This window comes from Salvelinus fontinalis, chromosome 9 (genome assembly GCF_029448725.1).
Source record: "Salvelinus fontinalis isolate EN_2023a chromosome 9, ASM2944872v1, whole genome shotgun sequence".
Taxonomy (NCBI): Eukaryota; Metazoa; Chordata; class Actinopteri; order Salmoniformes; family Salmonidae; genus Salvelinus; species Salvelinus fontinalis.
Window position 1 is genome coordinate 53,909,092 of NC_074673.1, and position 20,461 is coordinate 53,929,552.

Here is a 20,461-nt window from a genome sequence, read left to right on the forward strand (position 1 = left end):
ATTTCATTGCACCTATCCAGTGTACGTGACAATAAAGTTAATATGTTTTGGGGTGTGTGTACACCATCAAATAATTAGTTATTCCATTAACTTTCCACTAGATGGCAACATTACCTCACTATCACCCAAGAAATTTCCCTGAGTCATTTTGGCAAGTTAAATTGTGCTGGAAATTGATTGTTTATATAACAATCAATGACTTTTACTCCTCAGGAAGAAGGGTTGCAAATTAAACTTGATCTGACAAAATGGATGTCTCATTTCTTTTGAAGCCAACAATATGATTCAATGTGTCAATGTTTTAATTGTATCCGTCTCCAAATCCCAGTAAAGAGAGAGGGAGAGAGAAAGCGATTGATAGAGAGAGATTAAATGAGAGCGAGAGTGAGAGATATTAGAGCAAAAGAGAGGGAGAGGAGAGAGAGGGAAAGAAATAGAGAAAGAGAAAGATAGACTGCGTGCGAGAAAATATCCTAATAGAAGACAGCTGTAGAAAGGGCCTGGCCAACAGGATCTATGGCGATCAGAGAGTCACGACTGGACCATGTTGTTCGTCATGCCTGATCATCTGCTGTAGGTCACTATGCTCACATTTCCTGCCCTAAATCAGAAGCAGTGCTAGGGAAGCTAAGGAGAGAATTCACAGGAGGAGCTGGAGCTGGTATGAATGAACACTAGGCCTGCATGCGGACAGAGAGACATATCATTATATTACATTTTGTGGCCGTGCGAGGGACGCTGCGATTGGCTGGTTCCCTGGCATCGCCAAAAGCCTGAGGTCTTGTCATCTCAGTTTCCCCAAAATACAGGTTACCGTGGATACGCCGAACCACAGGGCAGAGTAAACAAAGCTGAATGACACACTCGGTTTCCAGTTGTATGTGAGATGATTATAGCTTTTTCCAGCCATTTTGTCTCTACAGTAAAATCTACATTCTGAATTTTTGAAACACTTAGGCCGTGTTCGAATATACCCATATTTCCGTTCTAAATAGTAGGCACTTTGGATATGTGAAAAAATTACTTTTTATAGAAATTTTGAAAATGTAGTACGCTTTAAATGCCAGAATGTCATACTCATTTAGTAGACTTCACTACACAATATTGAGGAAATAATTGTCTTTCGAGATGCATGTGTGTCTGACAACAGCTGATAATCAGTTGAGGTGATGCGCTGTGCCAAAATAAATGAATTGTGGGAATCAACGCAAATGCACATTAGATGACTCATTCTCAGTAGGATGTGCCTAGTATGTTGATATTGGTTGCATACTGCATTTGTTTTACTAAACAGTATGTTCTAAATAGTATGTAGTACGATTAGTACAGAGTATGCAGTTTAAGCAAGTAGTAGGCAAGTCAGATTTAAGACACGGCCTTACTGTTTGCTTTCAAGAATTGACGGGTAATACAATATATCCATGACAGAAATTGGTAATGAACCTCAGGCCTTAAAGGGTTACTAATATAAAGTGTTGCCATATGTGTCTAAGGTATTACTTAATTAAGGTATTCATTATCAAGTACATTAATTAGTAAGATGTTTACAAACCAATTATGTCCTTCATAACTCGTGGCAATGTGTAAATCACTTATGAATAGCGTTAATTAGCTATTAAGTTGTTTTCAGGCAACCCACTGAGAAGGCTTATCAAAACATAAATGATAGCACAGATGAACAAACGAAAAACAGACAAACAAACAAACACTGTTAACTTCTGACAAGCATAATGGTTTTGGAGTGTCCTAAATGTGTGCACTAAACTGGAGCATAAAACAAATGCGTTTGTATTGGTTCTGGTGAAATACAGTACATCGCAATTAAAAGGAGTTTGCACTCATCAAATATGTAGTCAACTGTTGTGGTAAACCGACAGCTCAGTACCTCCAGTCCTGTGTTGCGTGTCAGTTTAGGTGCCTCATCGTTGACCGGGAAGACGGTGACAGTGAAGGTAACGGGGAGGCTGCGACGCTCTATCTCATAGGCTGAGGCAGAGAGTGTGAAACTGTCCTCGCCGCTTTCCGTGCTGTCATGTAAGTAGTAGATATGTCCAAGTTTCACCTGTAGAGAACAAAAGGGGCCATGGGGGTCACACAGACTAGTCAGTTCTCCTGTCACACAATAGTGGTAGGCAAACAGAATTGGCAGAATGGACACATTGGTGTTGTTTAATCCCAGTCTCAAGCAAAGCTATAACAGCTCCTGTGTCTAGGAATGTTTAGGCAAAATTTGGCAACCTTTGGGCAAAACATTTAGGACTAAGGTGATAATTCAAGATGTTGATCACTATCTTATCATGTTGGAAGTTTGTTACACTCAAACAAAAAGCAATTATTAATGTGTGTAAACTATATCATGCACATGTTTCAGAGATGGATGGATCAACAATATTCTATCAAGGTCTTCATATCCCAGTATTTTGGAGTCCAGACAGACAATGGATCACTGTGTCTTTCTCTCCCTCTACTGATCAATAACATAGGTGACCCGTTTCAGGAAACTAGGCGTACAGTATGTCGCAAGTCACAACTCTGTTTTTAATCAAAATGTAAGATAGTCTAGCTAGCTACATTTTCAGATATTACACAATTCTCATTTAGACAAAGTGGTTTCATTTCAAGCTCAAGTGTACTGTTAGCTAGCTAGCGTTACGTGTATGATGTTATTATTCATATCCCAGAGCCGTTTGCTTTCCTAGTTAGAGCCTAATGTTAGCTAGCTAACATTGAACCTGATTGGTTAGCTCCCAGCAGATTCATGCAGGATAGTAACAACATGATTTGGCACTATGTTCATTGTTGTTGAACTAGCTAACGTTAGCTGGCTGGCTCTTTAGCTAACATTACATTACGTGTGGGATCTTGCACATTGTTTACCTAGCTAGCTAGCTACATGTCTGAAGCTAAAGTGTACAACACCCGTTGAATATGGCCGGTGTCAGTAAACGTCAGCACAAAAGAGTAATGAAATTGTTGCCAGCAGAGCTGGTTAGGCTGTTTTCATGTTATCAAGAGGTAAACAAATCATCGGCCAGAGCGTCAAGTGTGCGTTCTGAACGCTCCAAGAGCGAAACGAGATGGGTGGGGCTAAAGCTTAAGAGGGTGTGAACAATGCTGAATGGGTGTAGACAAAGAAGAGCTCTTCACTAGATACCAAAACGTTCAAAGGCCAAAAGGGAATTTACAGGTTTATCAACTTTTTAAAGCAGAATTACTTTCCCATTGTTCCTCAAAAATGCAGTGTATGATATACCATTTTGTAGCTCTAAGTCTCTACCTTTATCCAATGTAAAAAACACAATTTCAAATTTTGCTACATAAGACCAAATCCAGGTGGTGAGTCACATAGGCTACATGTTAAAGTGTAGGCCACTTCGTCAGACGATCTTGATGTTCTGATATGCAAATACACAGGTGAGGTATAGTAAGATAATACTCTAACAAGCACTCCGTATTCCCAGTCTCAGAGTAGGAGTGCTGATCACGGATCCGTTTCGCTTTTTAAATCATACCTAAATAAGACCGGGGGACCTGCTCCTAAATCAGCACTCCTACTCTAAGAATACAATCCTACAGTCCAACTGTTTGTGAATACAGGCCCTGAGTATTTGAGGAAATGCATACAGAAGCATTGTTTCCAATGAATGGGGAGGACTTCCTATTTAGTCTACATGCAGGGGAGCATGACTTGGTGGTGAGAGGGGCCTGCTGCACCACAACTGTAGTAGGGAGATTCAAATTGATCCAAGATGGAAGCCAGCTAACTGGAAAAACACTAGGTTTCATTACTGATCGGAGAAAGTGAGCGGGAAAATCAGCCTCTGCTCAAGGACAATAAACAATGAATTGCTCTTGTTCGACATGTGGCCGTCACAGTGTTCCATGCTGAGATACAATGTGGTGTTCTGATATTTTTATTGGGGACAGTCATTCAACTTTACCACAGTATGCGGGAGAGCTTTGCTAATCCAGGATAGTGCTTGTACAGCATCAAACAGGTCAATGCTCGGCTGCTGTGTGTGTGTGTGTGTGGGGGGGGGGGGGGGGCATGCGTGCATGATGGTGCGGTGTGTTTGTGCATGCATGCGTGGATGTGATCTTAATGAGTGCTTCGATCAGATGGAGGCTCCATGTTTATAGAAGCAGCACCATTCCTGATGAAACTCCTCTCTCTGCACCTGGTTGAGCTTGGTTGTTTATCGTAGCTTTGGTGGTCTAGAATGTTCCACTTCCAAGCCAGTTTGTTTACAAAGCTCTAAACAGTCAACATAGTGGCTCTTCTAGAAAACAGTGTTTAAATTATCTCTGACCTTTCTGACACACCCTTCGTCATGTAATGTACTATGTTCCTGTGTTACATGTTACAATACTACTTACTCTATGTTCTGTTCCTATGTTATATGTGCAGTACATGCAAGTAGCCATTTACATTCTTGTGGCCTCTTTTAATTCATACTTATGATGACTACCAGTCTATAATGTGCCAACCACTTCAGCTACAGGAGTAAAGCTCCCCCACTCTCATTTTCTCCACTGCATCTCCTACATGCAGTAAGCTACAATACTCTGACATAACCTCACAAACATCCACTGCGTGATGAAGAGTTTACCACGAAAATGTCTTTACACAGCAATTAAGCCAATATGAGTTTCGCGGAGTAGTGGGCCCTGAGCATGAAAAGCATCGCTGAGCATGAAAAGAACCACTGCTCCCACATAAGTGAGTCAAGAAATTCCAAATCATGTCCGATATTGAGTCCAAGCATATCCATCTTTAATTTACAAACAATTACACTCTGCTTCTAATCCTGCCTCAACCGAGTCAGTCTGCAGATTTACTTCTAAACGTGGTACTCATTTGGAGAAGTGTTGTGTTTTGTCCTCTCAACTTTTTTTTGGTCGTCCTTGCATAACAGGAAACAAACTCACTGACGATGTACAGAGTAGAGTGCACACAAAAATACACAGATCCAGAGAGAGAACGTGTCCAGGATGGCAGACCTGGACACGTCAAAGTTTTTTCCCCCACATTTTCTCCTCTAAAAATCAAAATCAGATTTAACCTGAATCATGGCTATGCGCTTGTCCCAGTTGAATTGAAACACATAGTGGGGTCTTTCAGAAAATCTGTCTGGGAGCAAAGCGCGGGAGGGTTGTGTGCACATGCCTTATTATAGGAATACATGGGCCAGTTTATTTTGGCTTTGGGCTGCCGAACATCACCGTCAGTTTTTCCACAACCCTTTCAGAAGAGTAGTGTATGAGTGAGGAGAAGAGCTGAGCTATACACGTAGCAGGCAAGCCATAAGTGGGGTGACTCACAAGCTCCACTAGGCTCCCTGGTACATACAGAATGCATGAGGCTTTTCCACCACAAGTGACCACTCATATCTCCTTTTCATTCTTTCCAAGTGCCAGGCCTCAGGACCACATGGTTGGAGACGAGACAACTCACAGTCTCACATACTGTAGTTTCTCTCTATCTAATACGACGGACAGAATCATAAAACAGCAGAGAAGCATCGCACAGAATAGTGAGCAGCTACTGTGAAAGGAGTTACTAAGCAAACAACAATAAAGTGAACTTAGTGTGGCCTTGGTTGTCTTCGCGAACAACCAGCAAGATCAAAGTCAGAGAAGGTGGATATTATTCCGTGAGCATCTTGTAATTAAGACACAGAAAATGCTATGGTGCATATAAATGATATGGCTTGTGGTCTGGTGGGACTCGGTTTGTTTCCAAACAAGTCAAAACGGAAAAGTCAAACTCCATTTTCAATTAAACTAACGAATCCCTTGTTGTGTTTTCTCATGGTTCCTTCTTTTCAGAAAGATTAACAAACAAATAACACTTAAAATGTGGGGAGAGAGAGTAGCTCAATTCCTGGCATCTAAATAGAAATGTTCTGTTTTTTAAAATCCTCGAGAATTAGAATAAATATACTGTCTTTATCACAGTGGGTGACACATACCAGAATTCACCTCTTAACAGTTGATATGGATATCTGTGTACTTTTAAATTAGCTAATGAACTAAATCAATCAATCAATCCATCAACAAACCAACCACCCCCCTACCCCCTCCAAAACGAAACCTATGAAAAGCACTCACCTCCTCCCAGGTAAAGAAGGTGAGCTCTTGTTCGTCACCATCCAAGTAGCGGATACCCCCATGCTGCGGTGGCTCCTCCACGACGAAGTCCACGTTGACCGCGCTGTAGAAAGGGTGAGAAATATTCAGGAGCTCAGTGGTAAGGGCCATCCCGCCGCCCTCCCTCACACTGAAGTTGAGGGCCTGGATGGGGATGAGGCGAGGCACAATGTTCACCATCATCCGGAGGTCATCCACGGTGGTGAACCCGTTGCTGACGTCAGTCGCGAAGACGTCACTGCCCTGGATGGAGGCAGAGACATAGAGGATGCGGCCCCTGTTGACATCCTCCTGGGTGAAGGAGTGGATGTAGTCGAGGATGGGCGCAGCCGTACTGTCCGAGTGGTTGGTCAGCATGACCACGTGGCCCAGACGAGGAGGCTCCTTGATGGTGAACACCATCTCAGAGGGCAGGATGTCTGCTTGTTCCACCTGGGGGGAGAAAGTTGGGAGACCAGGTTCAGATTCACTTTCAAGTCTTGACTAACTAAATGGCCGTACTTACATGGTTGTAGAACACCTATGTAATAGCTATGCATTTACATGGTAATTACATGGACAGGTGCATGTTGTAAGTAGCCTACACATTGTTACATAGTACTTATAACTTACCATGTAAATACATATTTTAGGGACACTTATGTAAAGTTGGACCAGTTAGTTCAGTCAGTACATTCCATATACGTTCAGTCAATTTGTTCCACCACCACTGTAAAAACCTTCTGCTACTAAGATGAACACATCAATGTACTGTAGCATTTACTTCCCTTATGTTGTATGACAGAAGTAGGCCTATATTTACAATAACAGTATACTAAAGGTTTTTACAACCTATAAATTCAGGCAATCGAATAAACAGACAGTCTCCACTGACTTTGATTCATATGAATTACATTCGATGCACAATAGTTTTTCATCTAAAGCCCTCATAACTTGGTCGATTAAAGAAGATTCAGGGTCTGGCACTTTTGTGGCCTGATTGAAGCACTTCTGAAAACAAGCACCTTTCAAAATAGGCAAAAGCTGCATCTCAAAGCAAGGTGATTATTGATTATAGTTGATTATTTGAATCAGCTGTGTAGTGCTAGGGCAAAAGGCAAAATGTGCATCCCTATGGGTACCGAGGACTGAGTTTGGAAAACCCTGGGATAAAGGGAGATGCTTTGCCTCAGGGATAAATCATTTCTGGAATAGTTGACTGTTATATCATCTATAATCACAACATTAGTCACAAATACAATTTTTTTCTATGTGAATTAGGCATGGGGCACTTGCTATGACTCATAGCTATACGGTCTTAAAAAAAATGCCCTATTTTTGGTCACTTGGGAAAGCTTGGTATTGATATCTAAAAACCGATATTATTTTACGCTAATTTGGTGCCAGGCGCGCCGGTTTTAGTGTGTCAAGAACTGCAACCCTGCTGATTTTTTTCATGGTCAACAGTTTGCGTGTGTATCAAGAGTGCTCCACCACCCAACAGACATCCAGCCAACTTGACACAACCGTGGGAAGCATTGGTTCTCCAACTAAAAGTGAGAATGCACTTCAAGTAAGCTCCACAAAAGCCATGGTCAATAGGGCCACATTTAAAGGACAACCTGAGCTTCGTTCGACATTTCTCAATAATGCATTCTCAATGTCTGTACACCTTGGTCCTTCTTAAGTCAATACTGAGAAAAGAACAGAACAAGGTCCTCTGAGAAATGGAACTTTAAATATCAAGCACAATTTTCAATATGTTTCTTATTACTTCACAATGCGAGGTGAAAAAAGGAATGCAATATGCATTGGAAAAAATGTAACTTCATCAATAGGCTCTCAAGATGAAGTGCACTCGTATTCATCTTCGAAAACAACACGATTCCAGATGTATCCGTAGGGTGTACTTCGTGAGTGTTTTCCACACTAAATAGACTATAATTAAGTAAATAAACAAGATTAAAAGCGCCTTCAGAAAGTATTCAGACCCCTTGACTTTTTCCACATTGTTACGTTACAGCCTTATTCTAAAATTGATTAGATAAAAACAATTCCTCAGCAATCTACACACAATACCCCATAATGACAAAGCGAAAACAGAGGTTTTTAGACATTTTTGCAAATGTATTATAAATGTACTACAAGAAATCTGCCTCCAGAAGTAAAGCTTCTCCCAAGTGGGTGTGACACCTACTCCCGGTGCCTGCTGCACTGCTGCTTAGATTCCACCTGGCAATCTGTTCATCGTCTGCCCTGGTTGTCTTCCCCTGTCTGGTACAGGTACCCCCACCACACTCTCCCCACCTCTCTCCCGAGCTTTTGCTCACCTCCAGCACACAGGCACTGTTGGGGGCGAGTGACTGAATTTACAATGGTTAATCCCCAACTCGTTATATATTTTATATTTTTCTTCTGCATTTGACTATTTTGCTATTTGCCTCATGACTCCTGCATGCTTTGTTGACTCCGAACTTTCTTTCCCCAACCGTGGGACAGACTATGTTTGTTCCCACACTCGGGACTCTGACTCTATTGGTTACACAGACTTTTAGCCTCCCATCCTATTCTAATCACCTCTTGCCGGCTTTGTATTCATATTACCTCATGAAATTTCTGTACAATATGATCTTGTTGCCATCTGATGCACATTCAGATGTCATAAATCAGCACTGCAGAGCTCTCCCTGTCCTGTGCCGTGCCTTGATTGTATTACTGTTGATGATATCTGGAAATGTGCATGTACACTCTGGCCCATCTAATGTTGCTAGCCCCAATTCTGACTTGTGCTCCGATATCTGCTTCACTGATTTCTGCTCTCGTAAAAGCCTGGGTTTTCTGCACGTTAACACTAGAAGCTTATTACCTAAAATAGTTCAGTTGAAAGTGGGGGTTCACAGCTCCAATCCAGATGTGTTGGTCATTACTGAGACGTGGTTAAGGAAGAGTGTTTTAAATACTGATGTTAACCTTTCTGGTTATAACCTTTTTCGGCAAGACAGATCTTCCAAAGGTGGGGGAGTGGCAATCTTTACCAAGGATCACCTTCAGTGCTCGGTTGTCTCCACCAAGTCTGTCCCCAAACAATTTGATTTGCTGCTGTTAGATTCTGGGTTAAACTTGGAACATTGTATACTCAGAAGTATAGTATCTAAGAGAGATAGAGACTGGTTTTTACATCAGAAGTTAACTTCTTTGGGGTAGGGGGCAGTATTTTTACATCTGGATGAAAAGCGTGCCCAGAATAAACTGCCTGCTACTCAGGCCCAGATGCTAGGATATGCATATTATTAGTATATTTGGATAGAAAACACTCTGAAGTTTCTAAAACTGTTTGAATGATGTCTGTGAGTATAACAGAAGTCATATGGCAGGCAAAAACCTGAGAAAAAATCCAACCAGGAAGTGGGGAATCGGAGGTTTTTAGTTTTTCAACTCTTTGCTTATACAAGATACAGTGGAAATGGCATCATGTTGCACTTCCTAAGGCTTCCACTAGATGTCAACAGTCTTTAGAACCTTGTATGATGCTTCTACTGTGAAGTGGGGGCAAATGAAAGGGGATTGAGTAAGGTCTGCCATGAGCTGACCATGTGCGTTCATGCTGACCATGTGCGTTCATGTGAGAGTTAACTTGTGTTCCATTGCATTTCTGAAGACAAAGAAATTCTCCGGTTGGAACATTATTGAAGATTTATGTTAAAAACATCCTAAAGATTGATTCTATACTTCGTTTGACATGTTTCTATGGACTGTAATATGACTTTTCATCTGAACTTTTGCCTGGACCTGCCCGCGCGTCGTGAGTTTAGATTGTGTACTGAACGCGTGAACAACAAGGAGAAATTTGGACATAAATGATGGACATTATCAAACAAAACAAACATTTATTGTGGAACTGGGATTCCTGGGAGTGCATTCTGATGAAGATCATCAAAGGTAAGTGAATATTTATAATGATATTTCTGACTTCTGTTGACTCCAACATGCCGGATATCTCTTTGGGTTGATTTGTCGTCTGAGCACCGTACTCAGATTATTGCATGGTTTGCTTTTTCCGTAAAGTTTTTTAGAAAAGGAGAAGTGGATCTAAAATTCCATGTATAACACTTGTATTTTCATCAACATTTATGATGACTATTTCTGTAAATTGATGTGGCTCTCTGCAAAATCACCAAATGTTTTGGAACTACTGAACATAACGCGCCAATGTAAACTCAGATATTTGGATATAAATATGAACTTTACCGAACAAAACATACATGTATTGTGTAACATGAAGTCCTATGAGTGTCATCTGATGAAGATCATCAAAGGTTAGTGATTCATTTTATCTCTATTTCTGCTTTTTGTGACTCCTCTCTTTGGCTGGAAAAATGGCTGTTTTTCTGTGACTTGGCTCTGACCTAACATAATCGTTTGGTTTGCTTTCGTCGTAAAGCCTTTGAAATCGGACACTGTGCCTGGATTTACAACAAGTGTATCTTTAAAATGTTGTAAAATACATGTATGTTTGAGGAATTTTAATTATGGAATTTCTGCTGATTTGAATTTGGGGCCCTGCAGTTTCACTGGCTGTTGACGAGGTGAGAAACTACCGTCCCACATACCCTAGAGAGGTTAATGGTTATCTGTAGGAGCCAGATGGCTTTGGAATGTGTTGGGTGGACGGGAGGAAGTCACTGGATTGCTATAGGGGATACGGGTGGAGATCTTTGGATTAGGCATCAAGGGGGTTGAAGTCAGGTCAGATCCCCTTAAGGGAGAAACAATGGTTGATTACCCTATCACTTCGTCTTCCTGTCAAACCATAAAAGATGTAAGGTTTGGAGTGAAGGAGGAGTGCCTAAACTGAAGTGTATATATACTTGTGGTGGTTGAAAATTGTTTTGTCTGAATGCAGCTGTATTGACCCTCTGGGAAGAATTTAACTTGGTTAAGCTTTCATAAGGTCCGTTGAGTGTTTTACTCAGAGAATTAGAACCTAACACTGGTTTTAAGTATTAAACTTTCAAATAGCTCTTTGTTGACTGTTGCTTGGTGCTATCGTTCTCCATGAGCACCGGCCTGTACCCTACCTGCCCGAAAGCTCTCTCCTGACCCTTTACACTAAATCTGAATTAGTCCTGCTAGGTGACCTAAACTGGGACATGCTTAAACCACCTGACCAAGTCCTAAAGCAATGGGACCCTAAATCTTTCTCAGATTATTACCAATCCCACAAGGTATGACTCCAAACACCCAGAAAAGGCTACTCTTCTTGTTATCCACACAAATAATTCTGATAGTCTGGTGTTTTCTGTAATGACCTTAGTGATCACTATTTTACAGCCTGTGTTCATAATGGCTGCTCAATGAAAGGACCTGTCCTGATTTGTCATAGACGCCTGCTAAAAAACTTAAATGAGCAAGCCTTCCTTCATGAACTGGCCTCTGTAAAATGGTATAGAATCAACTTGATCCCCTCTGTCGAAGACACTTGAACCTTCTTTTTTGATATTTTCAGTGGTATTGTCAACAAACACGCCCCCATACAGAAAATTATAATTAAAAACAGGTTCAGCCCATGGTTCGACCGTGATATTGCAGTTACTCCACTTCAAGAATTGCATTTTGCAAAAGGCTCGGCACACGCATACTCAGGCTGACTGGCTCTCGTTCAGGCAAAGGAGAAATAAGTGCACTCAGGCTATCCGGAAGGACAAAGTTAGTTACTTTGAAGACCTGGAGATTAAACCCTCCTCACAGCTACCCATGTCCCTTAAAGCTGATGATGTGGTTGTTACTGACAAGAAGCACATGGCTATTTAATCACCACTTCATTAAGTCAGGATTCCTATTTGACTCAGCCATGCCTCCTTGCCCGTCCAACATTTCCTCATCTCCCACCCCTTCAAACCCGACTATCCCTGATGCTTCTCCCTCTTTTCCACCTGCCCCGCTACAAAGTTTCTCCTTGCAGGTAGTCACTGAGTTCGAGGTGCTAAAGGAGCTCCTGAAACTTGACCCCAAAAACCATCTTGGTCAGATGGTTTAGGCCCTTTCTTCTTTAAGGTTTATGTCCCTATCATCGCCAAGCCTATCTCCGACCTTTTTAACCTGTTAAGGCTAGGGGGTGCTGTTGTCACAATTTATGGAAATCGTGTAATTTTTGAAACGACTTCCTACAAAATTCTTGATCGTACAATATGCATATTATTATTATTATTGGATAGAAAACAGTCTATAGTTTCTATAGCCGTTGAAATGTTGTCTCTGAGTGGAACAGAACTCATTCTACAGCAATTTCCCTGACATGGAGTCAGATTTCACACATTTTGGCCCCTGTTCTGGAGTCAGTTTTAAGGCCATTGTTATTGCTATGAGTATACGGACACTGCTTACGTCTTCCCCTGGATGCCTTTACGTGATGACGATTTGAATGGTGTGGATTGCGCAATCACAGCCACTATAAATGAAAAACACGTGTAGGTAGGCACTCCTTTCCTGCTGCGTCGGACGCACGGTTGGCACCGACCCGTTCTTTTTCCAAGCATTAGTAGAGCCAGTAATATTTCTCAGGTCATGTTTCTACTCGTTATAGGAGTTAAAAACATCATAAGGTAGTTAATTTAAACCGTTTTATAGCAATTTATACCCGTTTAGTGCGATTTTGGGACATTTATTTCTGAGCCACTGTAAATCTCTGGGCACGCTTCCAGTTCATGCCGAACGCAATGGACATTTCTACATGGCAAGAGGACAGCTTTCGACCAAAAGACGATTAGACCCAAGATACTGATGGAAGAACAGCTCAAAGTAGGAACAATTTATTATGATAAATAGTGTTTCTGTCAAATTGTTAATCGCTTATGACGCCATCTTGCTAGACGTAGCTTCGATTGGCGCAAACTGTATTGAAAAGTAAGGATAATTAAAAAAATGTAAATCCGCGATTGTATTAAGAATTAAATTGTCTATCAATCGCTGTCCACCCTATATTTTTTAGTCACGTTTATGAGTATTTATGTATACGACTAGATCACTGTCTAATGTGGCGCAGGACATTTTCTGACCAGCTGGGCTACTTTTCTCATTGTCTAACCATGATTTTGATGGCTAAATATGCACATTTTCGAACAAACTGTATATGTATGTTGTAATGTGATGTTACAGGAGTGTCATCTGAAGAATTCTGAGAAGGTTAGTGAAAAAAATAATATATTTTGGCGATGTTTACGTTATCGCTCTCTTTGGCTAGAATCAATGCTGGTGTAATGTTTGCACATGTGCTATGCTAATATAACGATTTATTGTGTTTTCGCTGTAAGACACTTAGAAAATCTGAAATATTGTCTGTATTCACAGGATCTGTGTCTTTCGATTAGTGTATGCTGTGTATTTTTACGAAATGTTTGATGATTAGTAGTTAGGTAAACACGTTGCTCATTGTAATTATTCTAGTCCATTTGTGACGGTGGGTGCAATTTTAAACTATGACATCAACCTGAAATATGCACATTTTTCTAACAAAACCTATCCTATACCATAAATATGTTATCAGACTGTCATCTGAGGAGGTTTTTTCTTGGTTAGTGGCTATCAATATCTTTAGTTTAGCCGAATTGGTGATAGCTACTGGTGTTGGTGGACAAAGAAAAGATGGTGGATTATGCTAATGTCTTTAGCTAATAGATTTACATCTTTACATATTGTGTCTTCCCTGTAAAACATTTTAAAAATCTTGTTGACATGTTGGCTGGATTCACAAGATCTGTGTCTTTCATTAGCTGTATTGGACTTTAATGTGTGAAAGTTAAATATTTTAAAAATATATATTTTTTGAATTTCGCGGCTCTGCCTTTTCAGTGGGGGTGGGGGGGGGGTGCCGCTAGCGGCACCCCGGGGCTAGACAGGTTAAACTGTCTCTCCTTTCTGGGGAAGTTCCCATTGCTGGGAAGGCAGCCACGGTCCGTCCTTTATTTAAAGGGGGAGATCAAGCTGATCCTAACTGTTACAGGCCTATTTCTATTTTGCCCTGTTTATCAAAAGTGTTGGAAAAACGTGTCAATAATCAACTGACTGGCTTTCTTGATGTCTATAGTATTCTCTTTGATATGCAATCTGGTTTCCACTCAGGTTATGGATGTGTCACTGCAACCTTAAAGGTCGTCAATGATGTCACCATTGCCCTTGATTCTAAGTAATGTTGTGCTGCTATTTTTATTGACTTGGCCAAAGCTTTTTATAGGGTAGACCATTCCATTCTTGTGGGCCGGCTAAAGAGTATTGGTGTCTCTGAGGGGTCTTTGGCCTGGTTTGCTAACTACCTCTCTCAAAGAGTGCAATGTAAAAAGTCAGAAAAGCTGCTATCTAGAAAAGCTCCGACCACAGGGGGGTCAGAAAAGCTGTACCCCCCGACGGTACATGCTCACCCGGCCCCTGCCCTATTGAGTCAGGTTTTGTGGTCGGAGTCCGTACCTTTGGGGCGGGGGGGGTACTGTCACGCCCTGACCATAGAGAGCTGTTTATTCTCTATGGTGGTTGGGGCGTGACAATGACTAGGTTGGGTTATCTAGGGGAATTATAATTCTATGTTGGCCTGATATGGTTCCCAATCAGAGGCAGCTGTTTATCGTTTTCAGGCACAGGACGTACCGGGCTGTGAAGGCGCACTGGAGACATGGTGCGTAGAACCGGTACACATTGTACCGGAACGTTAACACACTTCGCACGGCAAGTGCGAGGAGCTGGCACATGACGTACTGGGCTGTGAAGACGCATTGGAGACCTGGTGCGTATAGCCAGCATCAATTGTACTGGAACTTTAACACACTTCTCAGGACGAGTACGGAGATCTGAATCAGGTGGCACTAAACTGACAACACCTTCCTTAGGGCAAATGGCGTGCGTCGTCCACCAACTCAACAACTCTCCCATTTCTCTCTCCTCAAAATTCTCCCTCTTCTCCCAGACTGGCTCCGGTTCACTCCTCGGCTCCGCTGACTGCTCCATGTGGCCCCCCCCCCCAAAAAAAAATTCTCTTGGGGTTTCTGTGGCCTTCCTCCCCGACGTTGTCACTGTCCTCTCATGCTCCTAGGTGACTCCCGCCAAGGAAGGCGATCCTGTCCTGACAGGATTTCCCCCCAAGTCCAGGATCCCTTCCCATCCAGGATCTCTTCCCAAGTCCAGGATACTTCCTCCTCCTTGGCACGCTGCCTGGTCCTTTGTTGATGGGATATTCTGTCACGTTGTTCGTAATAATGGTTGGACCAAGGTGCAGCGTATGTTGAGTTCCACATATTTTAATGAAAGTGAAACCAAGCAACAACAAAAACAAAAACAATAAACTAACAACGAACCGTGACTACAGATATGCTATGTGCACTAACTCCAAACCCATACATTCAAACAATATCCCATAACCCACGGGTGGAAAAATGCAACTTAAGTTAGACAACAATTACCAGCTGCCTCTAATTGGGAATCATACACAAACCCCAACATAGAAAATTAAACCTAGAACCCCACATAGAAATAATAAACTAGACTAAAACCCCTAGTCACGCCCTGACCTACTCTACCATAGAAAATGCAGGCTTACTATGGTCAGGACGTGACAACCAGACTCCAATGTTTTGGACACAGGCTGCACCTTGCAATTGGCAGGCTACACGTTACACGTTTTTAAGGCTTACAATTTGAGTCTACTTATACATAATTGCACAATCATAAGTTTCCTATTCCATCTGCCGGCTATGGCTGCCTGAAGAAATAATGGACTTATAAGGTTATTTAGGAACTCATAATGGTAAAATGGGAACTTATAATGTTATTCATTAATTTATTAATAAATGCACACTATATTTTGATGATCATGGTAAAAACGTTTGTTAATATGTTGGTGTAATAGTACTATCTATTATCATATGTAGCCTATAACAATGTTGGAAAATATTTGTTTCATTTGGTTTTGTATTCAGTTAGCACAGTATGAAGTCATTCATATGATCTAATTTTAGAAGTGATGTTCTCTACCCTGACTCTTGTTTTAACTAAGTCTGACGTTTTCACCCAAGTGCTTCGACAATCGCAATTCATAATCGCAATTGCAATATCCCCCCCCCCCCCCAAAATCGCAATTTGATATTTTATCCAGATCGTGCAGCCATAAAGTGTACATTCTGTTGAGGGTGCATGCTTGGGTACTTGCAACTCTAATGACTGCTTCATAAGGACAATTACAGTCTACTAAGTCAATCAGTTGGCGGTATTGTAATAGATTCAAGAACAAACAGTAGGCAAAGGTGGAAGTCAAGGATTGGTAAACATAGAGGGGAATATAATGTAAACATACCTTAAGATGATCCTGGTTAATCACGGTGTGCTCTCCCTCATAGGAGATGATGATCTCATTGGTGATGACCTCAGGCTCTGACAGATAGCCTTGCTTGAAGATCTTAATTCTGAATGTGCCCTCCTCAGAAAATCCTTTCGCTTCCACAGTGAAGCCAAACGAGTCCTTGGAGCTCAGACTCTGGTCGTTATGCTCGTAGGACACCACACCCTTTTTCAGATCCTCCTGTGTGAACCAAGAGGCCTCAATCCCACTCACGATGATCTTCCCATCACTAGGGGGTGATGTCACTTGGTACCTAATGTCACTGGCGTCTCTTATGTCCATGTTGGACTCTGCACTCAACAGACTGGTGTTGAGCGTCTTTGTGCTTCCATGGTCCATGACAACCATAGTGTTGTTCACCACACGGAGGTAGGCCTCACCAGCCTGGATCTGCAGCAGGGCTGTGGTCTTATGCAGGCCATCAGAAACCTGGAGCTGGAAGCGCTCACGGTCTGCCCCATGGTGCACAAATAGAACATTCTGGTCTTTCACGTCCGCTTGAGTGAAACGAAAGAGGGGCTGCGAGGGGTCTGATGGGGAGACAATATTTCCTGAGAGAATGCCTGTGCGAACAAAGACCAACTGGGTATCATTGAACCCTGAGTCATCGTCCCTGAAGAGGATATCTTCTGTGGTCAGCAAACGTTGTCCATTTCGCACCACGTTAAAGGTTTTATCAACCACTCTAAGAGGCACGTGGTCGTTCTTGGACTGAATAGATATTCTAAACATGCTGCTCAAAGACTCTTGACCATCGATTCTGATGTTTTCACTTCCTGCTGCTTGCTCAAATACCAGGAAAGAGAACTCATCATCGCTAGACTCTGAGCCATCATGTTGGTAGATCAGCCTATCTAGATTCAGATCCTCATTGCTGAACATTCTAATGGCCCCGTCGAACCTGGGCTGTCCAGATGGGGACTCCCTGATGAGACGGCCATACTTGGGGTCTTGTGTCACCCTGTAAACAAAGTTTGTCGAGATGGATGTCTGAACCCATAGATAGTCTTTGTTCAGAATATTCTCTCCACCCTCCAAGACAATTAGTCTCTCATTAGTCAAAACAGTGGCGTCTGAATCAGCCTGGATCTTGATTGGGTAGGTGTATATAGGGGAGTACTGATTCTCTGCAAAGACTCTGAACTGGAACTGGTCCTCATTAGCCACCGTCCTTTGCACCTGGACTCTATAGCTAACCTGGGCATTCCAGAGGTCCTGTTGGGTGAAACTGTCTCCTTCAACTAGCTTCCTGCCGATCATTTGAAGAGTACCCAGTGTGGGGGCCTTCAGAAGGATGTATCTTATAGTTTCTGGGGCTACACTTTTCCCCTTCACTTCTGCTTCAAGTGCAGTTTGTTTTATTGCCTTTTGCTCTACCTTGCCTTCAATCTCAAGGGGAACTACTTGGGCCATTTTAACCTGGGAGGGTGTGATCTTGATTAAAAAAGTATTGTTCCATAGGGAAAACTGTCCAAGATGGACATCAAATTGAAAATGATCTGACACAATGTCCTCCAGGTCACTTGAGTCTGTGCTAACATATCTCAAGCGATCTTGCTCCAAATCTGACTGGTGAAAAGATGTCACCTGTTTGGGCAAACCATTGCTAGTGAGAACATGCAATTCACCATATCTCAGAGCCTGTGTGACATTAAACACAATATCTCCATTACGAGGGGTGGCAATGACGGCCAGGTTCTGGATCCCAATGGAAGAGTTGCTTCCCTGAGACAACAGAAGGCCAGTATTGGTCACAAGGCTCATTTGGGGCTGTGTAATGGACAGTTTAAAAGTGGTCGAATGACTTATGGATTGTCCGTCAGATACCTGTAAAGTTATCCCACCGCTCCCAGTTCTGTGGACAAAATATATATTGCCGTCTTTCAACTGTCTGCATGTGAACTCTTTGATACTTCTTCCTGGTTGCTGGTCATTTTCTAAGTAGCCAACCCCTCTGGGAGGTTCTGAGGTCACGGTGACAATCAATTCATCACAGCGAGTGTCCGAATCCACAATCTTGATAAGGTTGGGATTTAAGCGAGTGCGACCATTTTCTGTGATGGAAATGTCTCCTCCGTCTAGCTGTGGTGTGTCATTGACAGGTATGATCTCCACTGGGAGAATGTACTGGTGGGTTTTTTTAAGACATCCTGGAAGGTAACTGTTACTATGGGCAACCACCTCCAACTGGATCTGATCGCCATACTTTTCATTGCCGTCGTGGAGATACTTGATTTTCTTGTTGACCACATCCAGGAGTGTAAACTTTTTGGTACGTCTGGTATTGATGTTCATGTCTACGAGTCCGTACCAAGGGTCACTTTGTAGAGTGAAGATGATCTGGGATTGGCGGATTCCCACAGTGTTTAGGTCAAATGTAGGGCTAAGGTTGTTAACATCGAGAAAAGCTTCCCCACCCTCGGGCACAAGCAAAGGGTTGACTTCAATAAGTTTTGTAATGTTCCGGAAGGCCTCTGGTGTGTCGTCAGTTGGGTAGCAATGTCTTTCATTAGGGTCAGCGTCGACATATCGGATCCGAACAGGAGCCGTAGTTGTGGTTGCCTCCAAATCGTAGTAACTTGAGTAGTCATAGTCCTCTCCCTCGCATTTCACATGGACGTCTTTGGTGACCAACGCGTCCTGCAGGCTTCTGTCCTTCTGGTTCACTTTGATTTCTCCCATGCATCCGATAAAAGACTCAGAGGTTAATTCCACCTCCATACGAGACAAGCTACTATCACGAAACACATCCTTCATCTTGCCCTGGATCCCCCCCATATACAGATTGCCAACTAGATCCAATCGCTCTGAGCCCCTTAGAGGGATAGAGGCAAGCTGGCTGTCCACGTTAATCTCAAACACACTCCCATCGACAGTGACTCTGATCCTATGCCACTGATCATCATCTAGCTGTACTCTGGGGTTGTCCAGTACCACCATACCACTCCCAAGGTCCACCACACCTTTTAGGTAACCGCCCACAACGCCAACAGCTATAAAGTCTGACTCTCGTCCAGGGTGGAAGGTGAGTAGGGCATCCTCGATGGTGGTCTTCATGAGAAACTCCAAGGTCCTTTCACTACCACTAGCCCCGCTCCAAGTAGGGAAGGACACAAATGAGTCTGGGCTGATAAAGCTGGTCGCCTCTCCATCACCAACCTCAAACTCACTGCTACAGGACTGCTTTGTATCATGGCAGTTAATGGGCTCGGAGTCGAGAATATCAAACTGATGGGACTCCAACTTGACATTGGTCATGCAACCGCGGAATGGAGGTATGGCATTGCTGAGATATGGGGCGTCTAAGTCTCCGGTGCCCCCCATGTAAACCCCCATGTCAATGTTGAGGTCCTCCTGGGTTTCAGGCACAGAGATGAAAGTGGAAAAGAGGTCATCGATCAGCATGGTCAGTTTGGCCTCCTGCATCGTGATAGACACCTTGTGCTCCAGGAGGTTGTTCAGTTGTAGCCCCAGAGATGATGACAGCACCAGCTCACCGGCCCCAAGGTTCATTCGCACCTATGTGAAAAAAGAGAGAAGAGAAGTGTTTTTGCTATTTTATGAAGCTCAATAATTGTATGTTTTTTGGACTGTCATTATATTCGTGAAAGGATTCCTTCGTCATAGCCTTTCTTTCCATGACCGATTATCTAAAAGGATTTGAAAGATGATATCAAAGAGGAATCAATCTAGCATAGACTTGTGATTGTCTTTTGGGGGGCATACCTCTTTCACCTATCTTGTCCTTACAAACGGCTTCTTATGGATCAGAGGAGAACAGGGAAAGCATTTTAAGAATTTAAGAATTGTGTGAGCAGCATCATAGCTTTCTTGTGATTTTATCATATTCAAACTTTACTAATAGCAAACGCACCAGACCTCTAAAAACAATATACCTTCTTTATTGTACACAATTTAGGGATTGTTTATGACAGCACATCTGATGCTAAT

General features: G+C 42.5%; 1 protein-coding gene across 1 annotated transcript in view; it reads right to left on the reverse strand.

The window, feature by feature from the left end:
• The window catches only part of cspg4 (chondroitin sulfate proteoglycan 4), a 100,104-nt gene that overhangs the window by 19,952 nt on the left and 59,691 nt on the right, over positions 1–20,461 (reverse strand). Inside the window, exons 3-5 of the mRNA XM_055934910.1 lie at positions 16,466–20,029; positions 6,112–6,582; positions 1,886–2,062 (exon numbers count right to left, since the gene is read on the reverse strand). Coding sequence (XP_055790885.1) covers positions 1,886–2,062; positions 6,112–6,582; positions 16,466–20,029 — 4,212 coding nt within the window. The remainder of the gene's footprint in view (positions 1–1,885; positions 2,063–6,111; positions 6,583–16,465; positions 20,030–20,461) is intronic.